General features: G+C 40.6%; 1 protein-coding gene across 1 annotated transcript; it reads right to left on the bottom strand.

Annotated features, from left to right (window-relative positions):
• Window positions 1–2,578: 2,578 nt before the first annotated feature.
• LOC149116242 (melanocyte-stimulating hormone receptor-like) lies at window positions 2,579–3,971 on the bottom strand. The gene has a single exon (XM_089278655.1). It carries the CDS (start codon window positions 3,965–3,967, stop codon window positions 3,029–3,031), a length of 939 nt encoding a protein of 312 aa, XP_089134781.1. The 5' UTR covers window positions 3,968–3,971; the 3' UTR covers window positions 2,579–3,028.
• Between the last annotated feature and the right edge of the window lie 11,811 nt (window positions 3,972–15,782).

Genomic DNA, 15,782 nt, shown 5'->3' with positions numbered 1-15,782 from the left:
TTGATTTTTCACCCCTAATTGCGTGACAAGGAATGGCGTGTTTTGTCCTTTGTGCCACTTTTGTCTGGCGCCCTAAAATCTCGCATTTCTAGTAGCCCAAAAATTTTATTGCGGTTATTTGAAGAAGAAACCCTGTTCTTTCGCTGGATTAACTTGATGTAACTCCATGCCATGTACCAAGGTGCTATTTTACCCTGTCAATTTCGCCTTTTTTTTGTTCGCCAAAATGAGTGAAATATTGAAGAAAAGCAAAAATCGCCCAAAAATTCAGTTTGCGATGGAATCGGAAAAATAATATTTCAGACTGTTCGTAAACATGTGTTCTTTCCATTAAGATATTCAATGGCCAGATTTACCGTTTTGTTTATTTTTAAGCGAAGCTCAAATAATGCGTTGTTTGGAGCTCGTGAAACTGATGTGAGAGCCGCCAAACCGATTTTGTCGCCGTTCGCGTAAAATAAAAATCTAATCGAACTTACAGTATTTTTTCTAGAAATAGTTCATCCAGACCTATATCCTGGCAAAGTTTGGGGATTTTCGATTTTTTCATTTTGCACACCTCTAGGCGAAATTTTGGGACGATTGCTCTTAAGAGTTCATCATAACTAAACAATGAATCATTAAAAATAAATCGTAAAATACCTTTGTTCAAAGACTCCAGTTTGTCACAATTTCTAGTTCCAGAAAAATCCCAAAGGCCCGCGTCGCACTAAAGCCAATTTTGTTTATTTAAAACATTTCCAATTTTTGGCGAGGAAAAAAATTCGCAAACATTTCGCAAGTTCCAAATTTTGGCAGTGGTCGCATTAGGCCAACATGCTGGAACCAAAACGTTACTGATTAAAATATACGTAACAAGTAATCATGCGAGAGTTTAACTCTTCGCAGATTTTTATCCACGCTGTGTGTTCTTGACTCTCCGCTATACAGCAACTCGTGAATTCCGGCCTGTAATTGGACGAGCAGTTTTGCTCGGCTTGCGTTTGTGTTGTTGCTTGCGCCACTTGCGATCGAAGAAGATTGTCTCGCTGAAGCCATCTCTTCAAATTGCTGCCAGTAACCAGATCCAGGGTACGAGTCATAAGAATTTGAATGAAAACGCCGCTCATATTCCTCGTTTGCATTGAAATAACTGAAAAAAGCGTCAGATGGACCGGGCAAAAAATGATTTTGTCCCGCCATCGCAAGCGTCAAACTGGACTAGCCGTCAAAGTTATTTTCTCGCCGTAATTTTATCCAGGTATGTTTTAAAAAAATATGACAGTTAAATGGTTAAAATAACAAAATTGTTTGCTTTGCCAAAATTTGGAAGCTTCCGAGGCAGCAGTTCGGCCTCTTTGGAGATTGGCGAAATTTTGGCAATCCGCAAAAATTTGGCAAGTTTTTGAAACTGGGGGTCGAACTTATTTTACGCTACTTGTTGACAGATTTATTACTTATACAAACAAAATTGGCTCTAGTGCGAGCCGGGCCTAAGAGAGCAATATTGAAGGTGTGGTAGGATAAAAGCCTTGTATAAACGTAGCATGACATTTCTGGTAATGATATTTTTAAATCTCTTGAGAACACTGAGTTGTTTGTTAACCTTCTCACATATCTGTGAGATGTGACGATTAAAGCTCAAAATCCTTGTCAATAGTTACACCCAATAAATCAATTGAATTCTTAACGGGAAAAGCGAATTCGTAATTACTGTTCGCGCCAAGCACCATTGCCTGGTGCTTGTCTGGATTTACAATCATGCCATTTCGCTCATACCAATTAGCAATTCCAATTTCGTGTTCCAGCCGTATGTTTAGTGTTTAGTTTATCCCTATTTACACTACTGTGCAAGTGCCTCACGTTCGACTTATGAATCAAATCTCAAACGTTTAAATAAACTTCAGCGACGAATCATTAGGATAATTTCGAGAGATACTGATCCTATTTTTGTGAGGTTAGCCCCGGCCGGACGTACAAGGGGGGGGGGGGGGGGGCGTGGGGATAAATGCCACCCACCCATAGGGTGTTTTCAAACTTTTGAAAAGACGATTTACTCTAAGGGGCTGAAACATTCAGTAGCTGTTCATTCATCCTCTGCCAAAATTTTGATACGTCAGTTGTGTGTCCATCATTTTTGACGCTGCCATGGCAACCACGAATTTTATGTAGGTTTGGCCAAAAATCAACTTTTTTGACATCATTCTGTACCTTTATCCAGTTTTCTTCATCAAACTCGAAATTCGCGAATTTGTGCATTTCATAAGCATTTGGCTTGATTATGCATTAATTCTGTTATTTCTTGACTTTTAAGAAAGAGTGAAATACAAGATGGCGGATCAAATGACGTCATAAGCAACAAAAATGGTATCATCTCGTAGAGCGAACGCAGGGCTATCTAATGAGTGTAAATTTATTTTGGTGTGCCTAACAGATCGAAAATCCAGAGGGGGGTTCCATCAACCCCCTCCCCGCTCCCCTTGTACCTCGGTGGGGGCATGAGTTAGCTTGTACGTCCAAGGGTTAATAATCCATAAATTTGAAAACATTATTAAACTTCAAATAGGTAAATTTATGTACCTTAACAAAAATCGCCTTCTTCCGGAAAGTTTTACTGAGATGGTTTTACTTAACTGCGACGAACATAAATACAATTCTAGGGCTAAGAATTCTTTCCGTTTGCCCTACTGTAAGAAAAATGTACAAACATTCTCTTTCCGTTTTCAAGGCCCCAAATTATTTTATTCTCTCAGCACTGAAATTCAAAATGCCTCTTAGTTTTGCTGTATTCACCTCTAAACGTTCGTCACCTTTCTAGGTATTAGTAAATTTTACTTCTCTTAGTGTGCTTGAGTGTGCTTTTCTTGATTATTTTGCGTGCCGATGGCAGCATTTTTATTCTCTTGTTAAGAATTAATTACTCAAGGTAATCCTTTGCATAAGCCTTATTGGCTTCTCCGGGCTTCCTTGCGTGCCTGTAAAATACATTGATGTGTTTTTTTATATTTATAACTGGCAAAAATAAAACAAGAAACAGCAGCTTACTCGATCAACAGCAAAGTACTTGTCTGATTGTGTCCTTCAGTGTTTGCCTCACTTCGTCGATCTTCCAACAGTAAAGAATCGGGTTTAATGACGAGTTTAAGGAAACCAAAGTTAATGTATAACTCCAGATGAGATAACCAGATGAAGATGGCTTCGAATGAAAGACCAAACCCACCAAAAATACTGGTAGATAGCAGACGACTAACATGAATTGCAGCCACAGTGCGGTAAAAACTGCCTTTCTGTATTGCGCTATGTTCAGTTGATTTGTTTGGTTCGGTTGTTGAACATGGTCTTGCAGTTGATGTTGATGATGACGGAGAGTGAAGAAAATCTTCGTGTAACAGAAGACCGAGGTTACCAGACACAGTACAATAACTATCATAACATAAGAATACGCTGACCCTATAAGGGAATTCCAAAAGATCTCCATTGTCGAAAAGGCAGCGGACGCCACGTAAAAGGTAGTAGTGATCACGTAGACTCGCTTCAAAGTTACAACTTGTCTGTATCTCAGCCCCAACAACAGGGCGAGAAGTCTGTCCACGCTTATTGCAGTCAGTGTCAACAGAGACACTGCACACAAGCTACGACCTGTAATAGAAACTGCGACTGCTACGCGACGACAAATATCCCAATGTTCATTCACTACAATCACCAACAAAGTCACGTACAGAGGCTCCACAATAAGACCAACACAGAGATCTGTTGATGCAAGGCAACGAAGCAAAAGTTTGGAAGGCGGATGAAGTGAAGACTCCTTGCGAAGAGCAACTAGGATCAAAGCATTTCCAAGAAATGCCGTAATGGACAGAAAAGCGTTTAAAGCTGAGATAAATGTCAGCTGGCCGTGTATACCAGCAGTCATATCTGACGAGCAGTATAGTCGTTCAATCATAAAAGTGGTCTGCCTTTCGTCTCCAGAAACGTTTTCTGTAGCCATTACGGCAGCGCTGCAATAGGGTGCGATTGCGTTGCTGGTGTTTTTGAAAGCTGGCTGGGGAATGCACTGTTCAAAATTATTCAAGCTTTTTAATTTGCCAAACTTGTCATCCCTGAGTTACCAATGTGGAAAATTAACAATTTAACCAGCCGAGCAGATGGTTTTTCTACCAAAGTCTGCATAACTTTTTTTCTACAAGAGAGGAGTAGAAGCACCTATTTCTTTGATAATAAAAATGTCGATATAAGAACCAAAATATAAATTTATAATCCAACTACTGGGTTTAAAGCTTGTATTTTCAATTTCAGAAATTCTTACATTCTGGAAACGTTCGGACCCATGATAAGAAATTTATTCTTCATCCCGAGGTAAACCTGTCAGTCTTTCAAGCACTTCAGAGCAATCGTCCCAAAATTTCGCCTGGAGATGTGTAAAATGAAAAAACTGAAAATCCCTAAACTTTGCCAGATTATAGCTCTGGATTAAACAAAGCGGTAAATCTGACAATTGAATATCTTACTGAAAAGAACACATATTTACAAACAGTGTTAAATGTTATTTCTCCGATTCCATCGCAAACTGAATTTTTGGGCGATTTTTGGTTTTCTTCAATATTTCACTTCTGTCGGCGGACAAAAAAATGGCAGAATTGAGGGGGTAAAATAGTACTTTGGTACATGGCATGGGGTTACATCAAAAATCCAGCGAAAAAACAGGGCTTAGTCTTCAATTAACGCAAAAAACCGGCCTATTGTCTTTTCCATGAGCGTATTGTTGATTTTTCACATTTAAAAGCGTGACAAGGAATGGCGTGTTTTAACCTTTGTGCCACTTTTGTTTGGCGCCCTAAAATTTCAGGAAGAAACCCAGTTCCTAACTCGCAGATTTTTGTCATAAATAGGGTAAGAGTTTTGGAATGCGAGCCGCGCAACCCCACCCAATTTTTCTTGGGGTAGCTCGCTCGCCCAGGGGTTTAAATTCCTTTCCCGCCTCTTCCAAAGCACTGAGTACAAGCTGCTGTTTGTTTTTATCGGAGTTAAAAAAACTTTTTCACCATTTCTGTTTCTTTGTTTGTAAAAGAATGACACTTTAACTCAATTTGCTTTTATGCAAGTTGACAAACAGGTCTTCGTTTAATTTACTCTGCAACTCAGTACTTGCTGTCTATACACTAAAAATTAGAGAAAGGAAACACATGAGTGAACATCTGCCTTAATTTCAACATCTTATGAAAACTTTAATAATTGCGACGATTAGCAACAGCTCCATTGGCTTTTAAGTTATTCTGGGCGAATTCACCTAATTTTCTGTTTAAATTATCTTTTCTTCTAACTAAGAGTTTGTCTATTTACTCCGTAGGAAAGCCCGAGTCATAAAATGCAAGCGTTTTGGTCACCAAAAGGGGGGTCATGGTCCCAGGCCTTCCATGCGTAGACCATGGAAACTGGGGACGAGAAACGCGACATTGCTCGCTCTTCCTGACAAAATGCGGTGTTTTGCGGAGAAAGTTTTGGCAAGAATCGCGCCTTTAAGATGTCGATCGTTTTCAGAAAGGGTCCGTCCGCGAATTATATTGCCTGAAAGCCAGCGAGGTAAGCAAAGTCCACGCTCGAAACGTTCTCGTGAGATAACAACTGGCCGATTGCGGTATGAATTCAATCTACGAAAACACTGGCAAAAAATAGGCAGTCAATGACAGTATGTGGCTACTGCTGTTATTATTTAGAACATTGCAGTAAAACAAATCATATTGCAATAAAACGAGCTAAATACGAAAGCGTTTTTGGACTTGTAGCTCATTAAAAACATGCGACTTGTTTCTTGCACCGCGCAAAATATGTCAATCTCCAAAGCTGTAAAGATAGGACTTTCGGTAACCTGAATTAAATATCTTAGCTCCAAGTTAGTTGGCTTTCCAGTAAGGTGCAGGAAAAAAGAAAATAACGTGTGAATTTGGAGGCACATTGTGCGGGAGAATTAAACCTTCGATTGTGCGGGGAATTGTACGGGATTATTGACGAACCAATGTTCTTGCCAAGTCTTAATTAAAATCTGCATTGATGATAGTTTAGCCAGTTATTTCACTAGTAGTTTAAATATATTCAGCAGTCTTAGCAATCGCCATTTCTTTTAGAAAACTGTGTCTGACTGCAAAAGAAAATCATGTTGCATGACATGAACTAGACGAGCATAAAACCAAAATAAATAGTAAAAGAGAATGCCGCATCTTCCCTTATAAATGAGAGTCCATTCTAAATATACCCCTGCCTTGATTCAATAAAAATATGTAGCTTGAATATTTAACAATTATTCCATGAGCGCGCGTTGGATATGAGATGGTAAATAGCCAACGAGGCCCGTAGGGCCGAGTTGGCTATAACCAATCTCATATCCAACAAGCGCGAATGGAATAATTGTTTTATTAAATTCGGTGCGTTTGTATTCTTGGAAATATAGCTTAATTTTATTGGGTTTTAATTTTACAAAACGACCGGAAGTCGATGTGACAAAAACAACAACAAGTGGGAAATCACATGACATGCGCGCCGTTTGTAAAATTAGTTGAATGAAAAATTTGAGAGCGAAGCAAACGAATTTGCTGAATGAAATTGCAATCAAGTAGAATTCAAGAAACGTCTATCAAATGAAGGAGATATAACCTTGGCCAGAAAGTTTGAAAAGCGTTCGAGTTCGAGTCATGGAGAAGAGCCAAATAATTGTGCACTTGCACATTGCCATCGTAACAATGCTGCGGAAAACTTTGATCGCCATGTGACACAGACGTTGTGCCAAAATTATTTTCGACAAGATCTCTCTCAGGATTCCCTTGCTTTGAAAGCCTTGGCATTTCGAGCTGTACGTGTGGAGCTCATTGTTGGTCAGTTTTAGAGTCAAGGACAGAAACTATCTTAGCGTCAGATTCATCTTCAGAATCTCCGAGGCCACCCTGGTGGTTTTTCGTGGCTGGTAAAGAACCGGGCTTACTTCGGTTCAGCTCAAAACACTCAACTCCTTGAGGTGTTTTTCGCAAGGACAGAATTGTTGGCGCTAGCTGTCGTTGATTCTCTCGTCGTCGTCGGCCAAACAAGAGACTGAGATAAAACTAGGTTGTCCTCTGTAGCTGTGCAGGATTCTTGCTCTCGGCCGATCCGAGCTTGCTTAGTCGAACAGTTTCCTCATCTACTCATTGGAAACTGGTTTCTTATGGACTACGCCGGCAATAATGCCTGTTTTCCTGCGGCCTTTTACAAATGCATATGCTCTAATAATTTATTTGCCTGGTCAGAGATAATGGAAAACGGTTTGTTGTGCGGCGGCGTGCGAAGGAAATGATCAACTGGCGACTTTAATGGATTTAATCAATGAACTTTTGCAATAGGTGTCATCTTTCTTCCTCGCAGACGAGTAAAAACACTTCAACTGAACATTCAGTTCTTCTTTTGACATTTCTTATATCGGTTTCGAAAATTTGGTGCCACCAGGACTAGCAAGCCATTCTGTTCAGGTAAAATTTGTTTTTGTTACATAATCTTCATGAATGCGTAAAATCTCGCCGGTCATATTTTAATTTTGCAACTTTAAGGGAAACTTAACGTATACGTACCGTTAAATAATCTTATCTCGAGCTTTGTGGCTTTTTTGTTGTTACTGGGTCGGCATTGTCCATAATTTCCTGTATTTGCTGTGTAGATAGCTCACCGAATGTGCTTTTTTTCATCCATTTTTTTTGTCGACGAAACTTTGCTTCACGCGAAAAAGCTCATGCCGAGCGACATTTGCCGCTTTCATTTCCATATAAGGTCAAACGCAGGTATAATGGCTGGTAACCGAGATCCAGTGAACCAATCAGAAAGCTAGAATTGCATTATCCGAGGCTGAGAATTTAATAATTCTTCATAAACTGCGTGAAGGGTCGCAAATTCTTGGAAGTTATCCGCAAAATACACATCTTGAAAGTTTATGCAAATTGTGTGGAATGCAATTTGAGTCTAGTCACAGGACCGTTGTTTTCGCGAAGGAGTTTATCATGATTCGTTTTGGCTTTTTCGAAAGGGATTATTCGCTCTCCAAAGGAGATATGACTCTTGAAAAGGGATTAAGATCGCAACATGGCAAAGATGTTCAGCTACACAATTTACTTTAGAGGGTAGTATACCTGTTGTATAAATCAGCCTCGATAAACTCGATAAATAGTAAACTCAACAGAGCTTTATTCTGAGAACGAAGTAATGCTACACTGCCATGTTGTAAAACGAACAACAGCTCGAGCATTTGGTCGAACTTAATGCTGATTGGCTGATCTAGACAACTGGCATATCGTCACACCTGTAACCTTTCGCGTCCTTACACCTACTCACGCGTACAGACCAATTCAACACGGCTGACTCGCGAATTCGGACTGCAACAGGCAAATTTGTTTCCATTCCGCGAACAAATGGCTGCTTGTCATGTTGGAGTCTTCCAAACAGGTTTCTAAGCTTAAGAAGTTTTTATTGCTAGACGCCCAGTTAGTTGGGGCGCCGCTTAAAAAGACGGCGGAGCAAAAAAGAGGAGAGTGAGGCTTGGTGCGAGGAGCAAGAAGCGCGGCGATTCTCCCCTGTTTATTTCGCGCAAGCTAACAATGTCTACAAGAGGTAAATTCTTTCTTGATGCAAAATTGATTTTATCGCTACTCATACTGCTCGTTTTTCACCCTTTTATTTTGGGGTGGGGGTGGGGGGGGGGGTATTCTGGTCAGAAGCTAAATGAGGTAATATGAGGTAAATGTGTTTAATTTTGGGTTAAATCCGTGAGCCTCAAAATTAAGCATTGCACTTTTACGAAGGATTTTAGTCATAACCTGCACGTGGTGCGCTCTAGCTAGGAGTTTTTACTGTTCACACCCTGTAGGTCGAAAGTATATTCTATAGATTAGGTGTAACATAAGTTCCTTTTACCCGTCTTGTTCAAAATCCCTGACGAAGTCTGAGTGATCAGACGAAAACGGTCAAAAAAAAAAAAAAAAAAAAAATAGAGCAAGTTGACAAGATCTGTTGCTATGTGCTGCTCACTTGGCTGATTTTTTTTTTTGAAAAAGTAAATAAAAAAACTGGAAAAGGCATCTGACTCGCCATCTTCCAGCGTCAACGGTAGTAGTTACTAGTTGTCTGTCCCGGGTATATAACGACTCTTCTTTGTTTTAATTTCAGTACATTTCAGTGGAAAGCCGGCGAGCCGGTTCTTGAAAAACAAACGATGTTTGCACCAGGTACCTTTGCCTTTGAAAGCTCCCGACTTTAGAAGTTTAACCAAGTATGCATGTGATGCCTAACTCAAATTAACTTCTCGATCGCATATATTCTAAACATGTTTAACTACTATTCGCAGTCACAAGTGAAGATTTCAAGCTTTTATTATTCTGTATCGTAGTCAATAAAACATGAACCCGAGTAATAACTGAAAAAGGCAGCGGTAGAAATTGAAAGTATTTGAAACTCTGCTCTAAAAGGCAAATTCCGCCTGTCAAGGGCATATTACTGTGGCAGCTGAAGAAATATGCATCCTCTTTTTGACAAGAAATATTCACGCTATTTGTGACGTTCCAACCATTTAACCCACAGTTCTCCTTGTTTAACTCGAATAAAGACGTAGTCATTAATCCTTGATGTAGGTGTGGATGAAACACGGCACTCCTCCCTCCCTCCCTCCCTTCCTTCCTTACTGCCTCCCGTCCTTCCTTCCTTTCTTCCTTCCTTCCTTCCTTCCTTCCTTCCTTCCTTCCTTCCTTCCGTCCTTCCTTCCTTAATTCCTTCCTTCCTTCCTTCCTTCCTTCCTCCCTTTCTTCCTCCCTCCCTTCCTTCCTTCCTTTCTTCCTTCCTTTCTTCCTTTCTTCCTTCCTTCCTTCCTTAATTCCTTCCTTCCTTCCTTTCTTCCCTCCTTCCTTCCTTCCTCCCTCCCTTTCTTCCTTCCTTCCTCCCTCCCTCCCTCCCTCCCTTCCTTCCTTTTTCCTTCCTTCCTTAATTCCTTCCTTCCTTCCTTTCTTCCTTCCTTCCTTCCTCCCTCCCTCCCTCCCTTCGTTCCTTCCATCCTTCCTTTCTTTCTTCCTTCCTTCCTCCCTCCCTCCATTCATTTCTTCCTTCCTTCCTTCCTTCCTTCGTTTCTTCCTTCCTTCCTCCCTTCCTTCGTTTCTTCCTTCCTTCCTTTCTTCCTTCCTTCCTTCCTTCCTTTCTTCCTTCCTTCCTTCCTTCCTTCCTTCCTTTCTTCCTTCCTTCCTTCCTTCCTTTCTTCCTTCCTTCCTTTGTTTCTTCCTTCCTTCCTTCCTTCCTTCCTTGCTCGCTTGCTTGCTTGCCTGCTTCCTTCCTTCGTTTCCTGTTAACTTTTTCTACATCTACTGACCAGTATATAAAGCCTTGGCAGTCCCTTGCGCTCAAGTCGAAAAAGATTTATTCGAGAGTGATTTAATTCATATTCGTTATAGCGGAGCTCCGGCGGCCCCAAGGGCCGCCAAGCGGAGCCCCATACTCATATAGCAAACAAAAGGAAACCCATGAGTTGATTTTCTCATGGTTATCATGGCTAGCGGTATTGCTCGTGGGCGCGTACGCACGACGGCGACGACGACGACGGAGTCGCGCAACATGGCGGCCATACTCCAAATAATAGGTTGACAGAGACATGCAGCCTTGGTTTACCATGTCCTTCTTTGATATTGGACATCCATGTTATGATCAATTGACACCTGTCAAAACAAGGTATCCGTTGACCAGTATCACGTGACGATATCGCGGGCTCAAGTTTACAGCTCATCGAGGTCACGTGTTTTTTTGAAGTTGACCGCTGACCAGGTGCTGGTTTTTCGATTGGATCGCGGGCTCATCTCAGGTTAACTTGTTGAAAACAGGGCAGTATTGTTCGGAAGCCGGTTAACGCTAACCCAGGATTAAAAGTTAACCGAATTGTAACTTTTTCTTCCATACAAATGTTTTTTGCCGCTTTGTTTTGTGTATATAGTGATATTAAAACTCAAAACAGAAGGCCAAACAATATACAGAAAACCTCAAAGCAAAGTTACAAAACTGCTCAAATCAAAATTCTACCCTTTCCTGAGTTTGCTTAATTTGGCTCTGAAGAACCCGGCCCAGGAGCTACGCTTTTAGGCTGGCTTAAATCTATATATTATTGGTTTCTACAGAAACGCTGGGTTGTTAGAACAGCAGGCTCAAGTAAAAGGAGTCGCGCGAAGGCCGCACGAGTCGACGGCTGGATCCAGCTTATCCTTCAAAGAAGTCGTTGCTGAGCTTGTTTAAGTGGAGGTGAATTATTCCTTTAGACGGCCAGACAAAACAAGTTTTATGAGCTGTGAGAGCAAATATCCTGTGACCGCAAATTTGAACACAAATACATTTATATATTCAAGTTTTAAGCTTTTACGTAAATCTTCGAACTCGTTAATTACGTCGAAAATACTTGAAGACGTAAAGAAATGCACTTCTTACTCAAAGATCATGCCTCAGTGCTAGCAAGTTATGCGCAGTCGAAAAAGGAGATAGGAAACTCGGTTCAAAATTGAGCCGGTCTATTTCTCAAAAATTTGTTGTTTTCATTTGCAATCTGCGGTGAAATACATGAAAGTATCTGATTGGCTTAAAAGCACTCTCATTGTAAAGCTGGAAAATTTTATTAATTGATAAGAAAGAAGAATTAATACGAATACGAAAACTATTAGAACACATTCAAATGAGATCTTTATTAACTATCTCCAAAATAATTGATGTATTGTCCATAGTAAAAATTCTCCGAAAAGCGTTTATACCGAAAAGAAGGAAGCTATATATTGATCCATTGAAATTAAACATTAATACAATGTGACGTATTTTGGACCAGGATGTTGAGCATTCCACAATTTTAACACATATGCCATCAAATTTACTGAGTTTGTTTTTAACTTATAGATGAAACATTTTGCTTGTGGTTCGTTATAACGTAATTTATTTATACTGCGTATAATATTCAAAATAAAGAAGAAATACAATTTAAGCGGCGTCCGCACTGCGCCGGAGGAACTTATTTCTACGGTTAGACCCAACGTCCATACTGAACGAAAACGGAACTTTTCGGAAAAGCTCTTCAAACCGGGGGAATTAAGTGAAAACGCTGGCTTTTAATTTTCGTGTGGACGAAAAACATTTTGAAAACGCGATGGCAGCACGACAATCATGTGATTTCCCTGAACGAGTTTTCCTCAATCACAAGTCCAAAATTACCGGTGATTGTTGCGTTTTTAAATTCCTCCGGCGAAGTGTGGACGGAAAACATTTGATGGGTTTTCAGAGTGATACCTCCGTTTTCAACTTCCTCCGGCGTAGTGTGCACGGGGCGCCTGAGAGTAAATTCGGTCCCTTCACTTTCACCTTAACTTTTCTCCAAGAAAACAGCCCCCTAATCGAACATCAGTTACATAATGACTTCGGCAAAAAACTTTCGCCTTTGAGAGCAGTCCTCTTCCGCACGCAATAGTATCGGATTTCGGAATGGTAGCTCTATGTGTTGCAAAGTCTAAAAGTTATTTAGAAAACAGTCCTAAGAAAATACGCGCGCTGATTGGTTAAAAATCGTGTTTCTATAACTCTATAGAAACATAGAACTAACACGAGCTGTTGACGTAATGATGGCGCGAGCAAAGAGAATTTACATTTTGATGATCAAAGTTAACAAGTTGTTTTCTTTTTTTCGTCGCGCGGTGTTTTCTAAAAGAAATAGAAAACACGTTCTCCGTGTTTCTATCGAGTCATAGAAACACTTGTGAAAGTTTGGGAGAACTCGAAAAATTTGTGGAAACACTCGATCGCGGCTTGTGTACCCACAGCATCTCTCGTTCTCCCAAACTTCCACTCGGGTTTCTATAACTCGATAGAAGCACGGTACATGTTTTTTATTTGTTAAATACTAGTTACATTCTTTTCACACGAAAGAAGAGAAAATCTTTAACCAATGGCCGTAATATAATTTGCTTGAAAATAAATTTTCAGCATCATACCTGTCAACTCATTATTTCCGAGCAATGACAAACATTTTCGTAGACGTTCCGACGATTTTCGAACATTACCGAGGCCCTTACAATGAAGCTTAGAAAATTTAGAAAATATTTCCACTCAAGTCCTCAACGTGGTATGTTGACATCACATAGTATAGAAACTGAATGACGTCGTTATTTCCAAATAACCGCCAACTTGGATTTCATGAGTTTTACAAAACGTTAGAAAAGTTGCAGAAATGGCTCAAAAACTATCACCCTTATTTTGTCCACTCCAAACCTCCCATATGAATCAATAGGAAATTTCCGAGTTAAGTTGTGCCTCTGTTTCAAAATGGGACTTCCTCGTGCAAAACCTTCTATTACATAATTATTTTATGAACGCGTTTGTCGAAAAATATATACTCACCTCGTGATTTTTAGCTTTTTTTTTAGAAGTTTAAGTATTAGGAAAAGTGCTTGTTAAATGCTTACTTGATCAGTTCAGATAATCAGTCGACTTATAAGTTGCGATCGAGAGTTATAAGTCCTGATCGCAACTTTGAACTCGCGATCGCGACTTATAACCCGCGATCGCAACTTATAACTCTCGATCGCAACTTATAACCCTCGATCGCAACTGATAAATCTCGATCGCAACTTATAACTCTCGATCGCAACTTGAAACTTTCGATCGTGACTTACAACTCTCGATCGCGACTTATAACTCTTGATCGCAACTCATAATTCGCGATTGTGACTCATATCTCTCGATCGCAACTTATAACTCTCGATCGCGACTTAAAACTCGCAATCGCGACTTAAAACTTTCGATCGCATGTTATAACTCGCGATCGTGACCTATAACTCTCGATCGCGACTTATAACTCAAGCTGGCTGAAAAACCCGGCCCGGGGGCTACGCTTTTAGGCTGGTGGCCTAAATCTATATATTAAGTTGCGATGAAAAGTTTTAAGTCGCGATCGAGAGCTATAAGTCGCAATCGACTATATCGATCGCGAGTTATAAGTTGAAATCGCGAGCTATAAGTTGCCATCGAGAGTTATAAGTCGCGATCGAGAGTTGTAAGTCGCCATCGAGTTATAACTTGCGATCGCTAGTTATAAGTCGCGATCGCGAGTTATAAATCGCGATCGAGAGTTACAACTCGCGATCGAGAGTTATAAGTTGCGATCACGAGTTATATGTTTCGATCGAGAGCTATAAGTTGCAATCGAGAGTTATAGTTGCGATCGCAAGCTATAAGTCGCAATCGCGAGTTAAAGGTTGCGATCGAGAGTTATAAGTTGCGATCGCGAGTTATAAGTTGCGATCGCGAGTTATAAGTCGCGATCGAGAGTTATAAGTCACGATCGAGAGTTATAAGTTGCGATCGCGAGTTATAAGTCACGATCGAGAGTTATAAGTTGCGATCGCGAGTTATAAGTCGCGATCGAGAGTTATAAGTCACGATCGAGAGTTATAATTTGCGATCGCGAGTTATAAGTTGCGATCGAAAGCTATAAGTTGCGATTGAGAGTTATAAGTTGGGATCGAGAGTTATAAGTTGCGATCGCGAGTTATAAGTCGCGGTCGAGAGGTATTAGTTGCGATCGAAAGTTATAAGTTGCGATCGAGAGTTATAAGTCGCGATCGAGAGTTATAAGTCGCGATCGAGAGTTACAACTCGCGATCGAGAGTTATAAGTTGCGATCACGAGTTATATGTTTCGATCGAGAGCTATAAGTTGCAATCGAGAGTTATAGTTGCGATCGCAAGCTATAAGTCGCAATCGCGAGTTAAAGGTTGCGATCGAGAGTTATAAGTTGCGATCGCGAGTTATAAGTTGCGATCGCGAGTTATAAGTCGCGATCGAGAGTTATAAGTCACGATCGAGAGTTATAAGTTGCGATCGCGAGTTATAAGTCACGATCGAGAGTTATAAGTTGCGATCGCGAGTTATAAGTCGCGATCGAGAGTTATAAGTCACGATCAAGAGTTATAATTTGCGATCGCGAGTTATAAGTTGCGATCGAAAGCTATAAGTTGCGATTGAGAGTTATAAGTTGGGATCGAGAGTTATAAGTTGCGATCGCGAGTTATAAGTCGCGGTCGAGAGGTATTAGTTGCGATCGAAAGTTATAAGTTGCGATCGAGAGTTATAAGTCGCGATCGCGAGTTATAAGTTGCGATCAAGAGTTACAACTCGCGATCGAGAGTTAGTAGTTGCGATCGCGAGTTATAAGTTGCGGTCGAGAGTTATATGTCGCGATTGCGAGTTTTAAGTCGCGATGGGAAGTTATGAGTCGCTATGCGAGTTGTAAGTTGCGATCGCTAGTTATAAGTTGCGATCGCGAGTTATAAGTTGCAATCGGGAGCTATAAGTTGCGACTGAGAGTTATAAGTTGCGATTGCGAGTTATAAGTTGCGATCACGGGTTATAAGTCGCGATCGAGAGCTATAAGTTGCGATTGAGAGTTACAAGTTGCGATCGAGAGTTATAAGTCGCGATCGCGAGTTATAAGTTGCGATCGAGAGTTATAACTCGCGATCGAGAGTTAGTAGTTGCGATCAAGAGTTATAAGTTGCGATCGAGAGTTATAAGTCGCGATTGCGAGTTATAACTCGCGATGGGGAGTTAGGAGTCGCGATCGCGAGTTATAAGTTGCGATTGTGAGTTATAAGTTGCGATCGCGAGTTATAAGTTGCAATCGAGAGCTATAAGTTGCGATTGAGAGTTATAAGTTGAGATCGAGAGTTATAAGTCCCGATTGTGAGTTATAAGTCGCGATCGCGAGTTATAAGTGTCGATCGCGAGTTATA

This window comes from Orbicella faveolata, unplaced genomic scaffold (genome assembly GCF_042242905.1).
Source record: "Orbicella faveolata isolate gen_17 unplaced genomic scaffold, um_ofav_v1 contig_12, whole genome shotgun sequence".
NCBI lineage: Eukaryota > Metazoa > Cnidaria > Anthozoa > Scleractinia > Merulinidae > Orbicella > Orbicella faveolata.
This window is presented reverse-complemented; position numbering and strand designations above follow the sequence as displayed.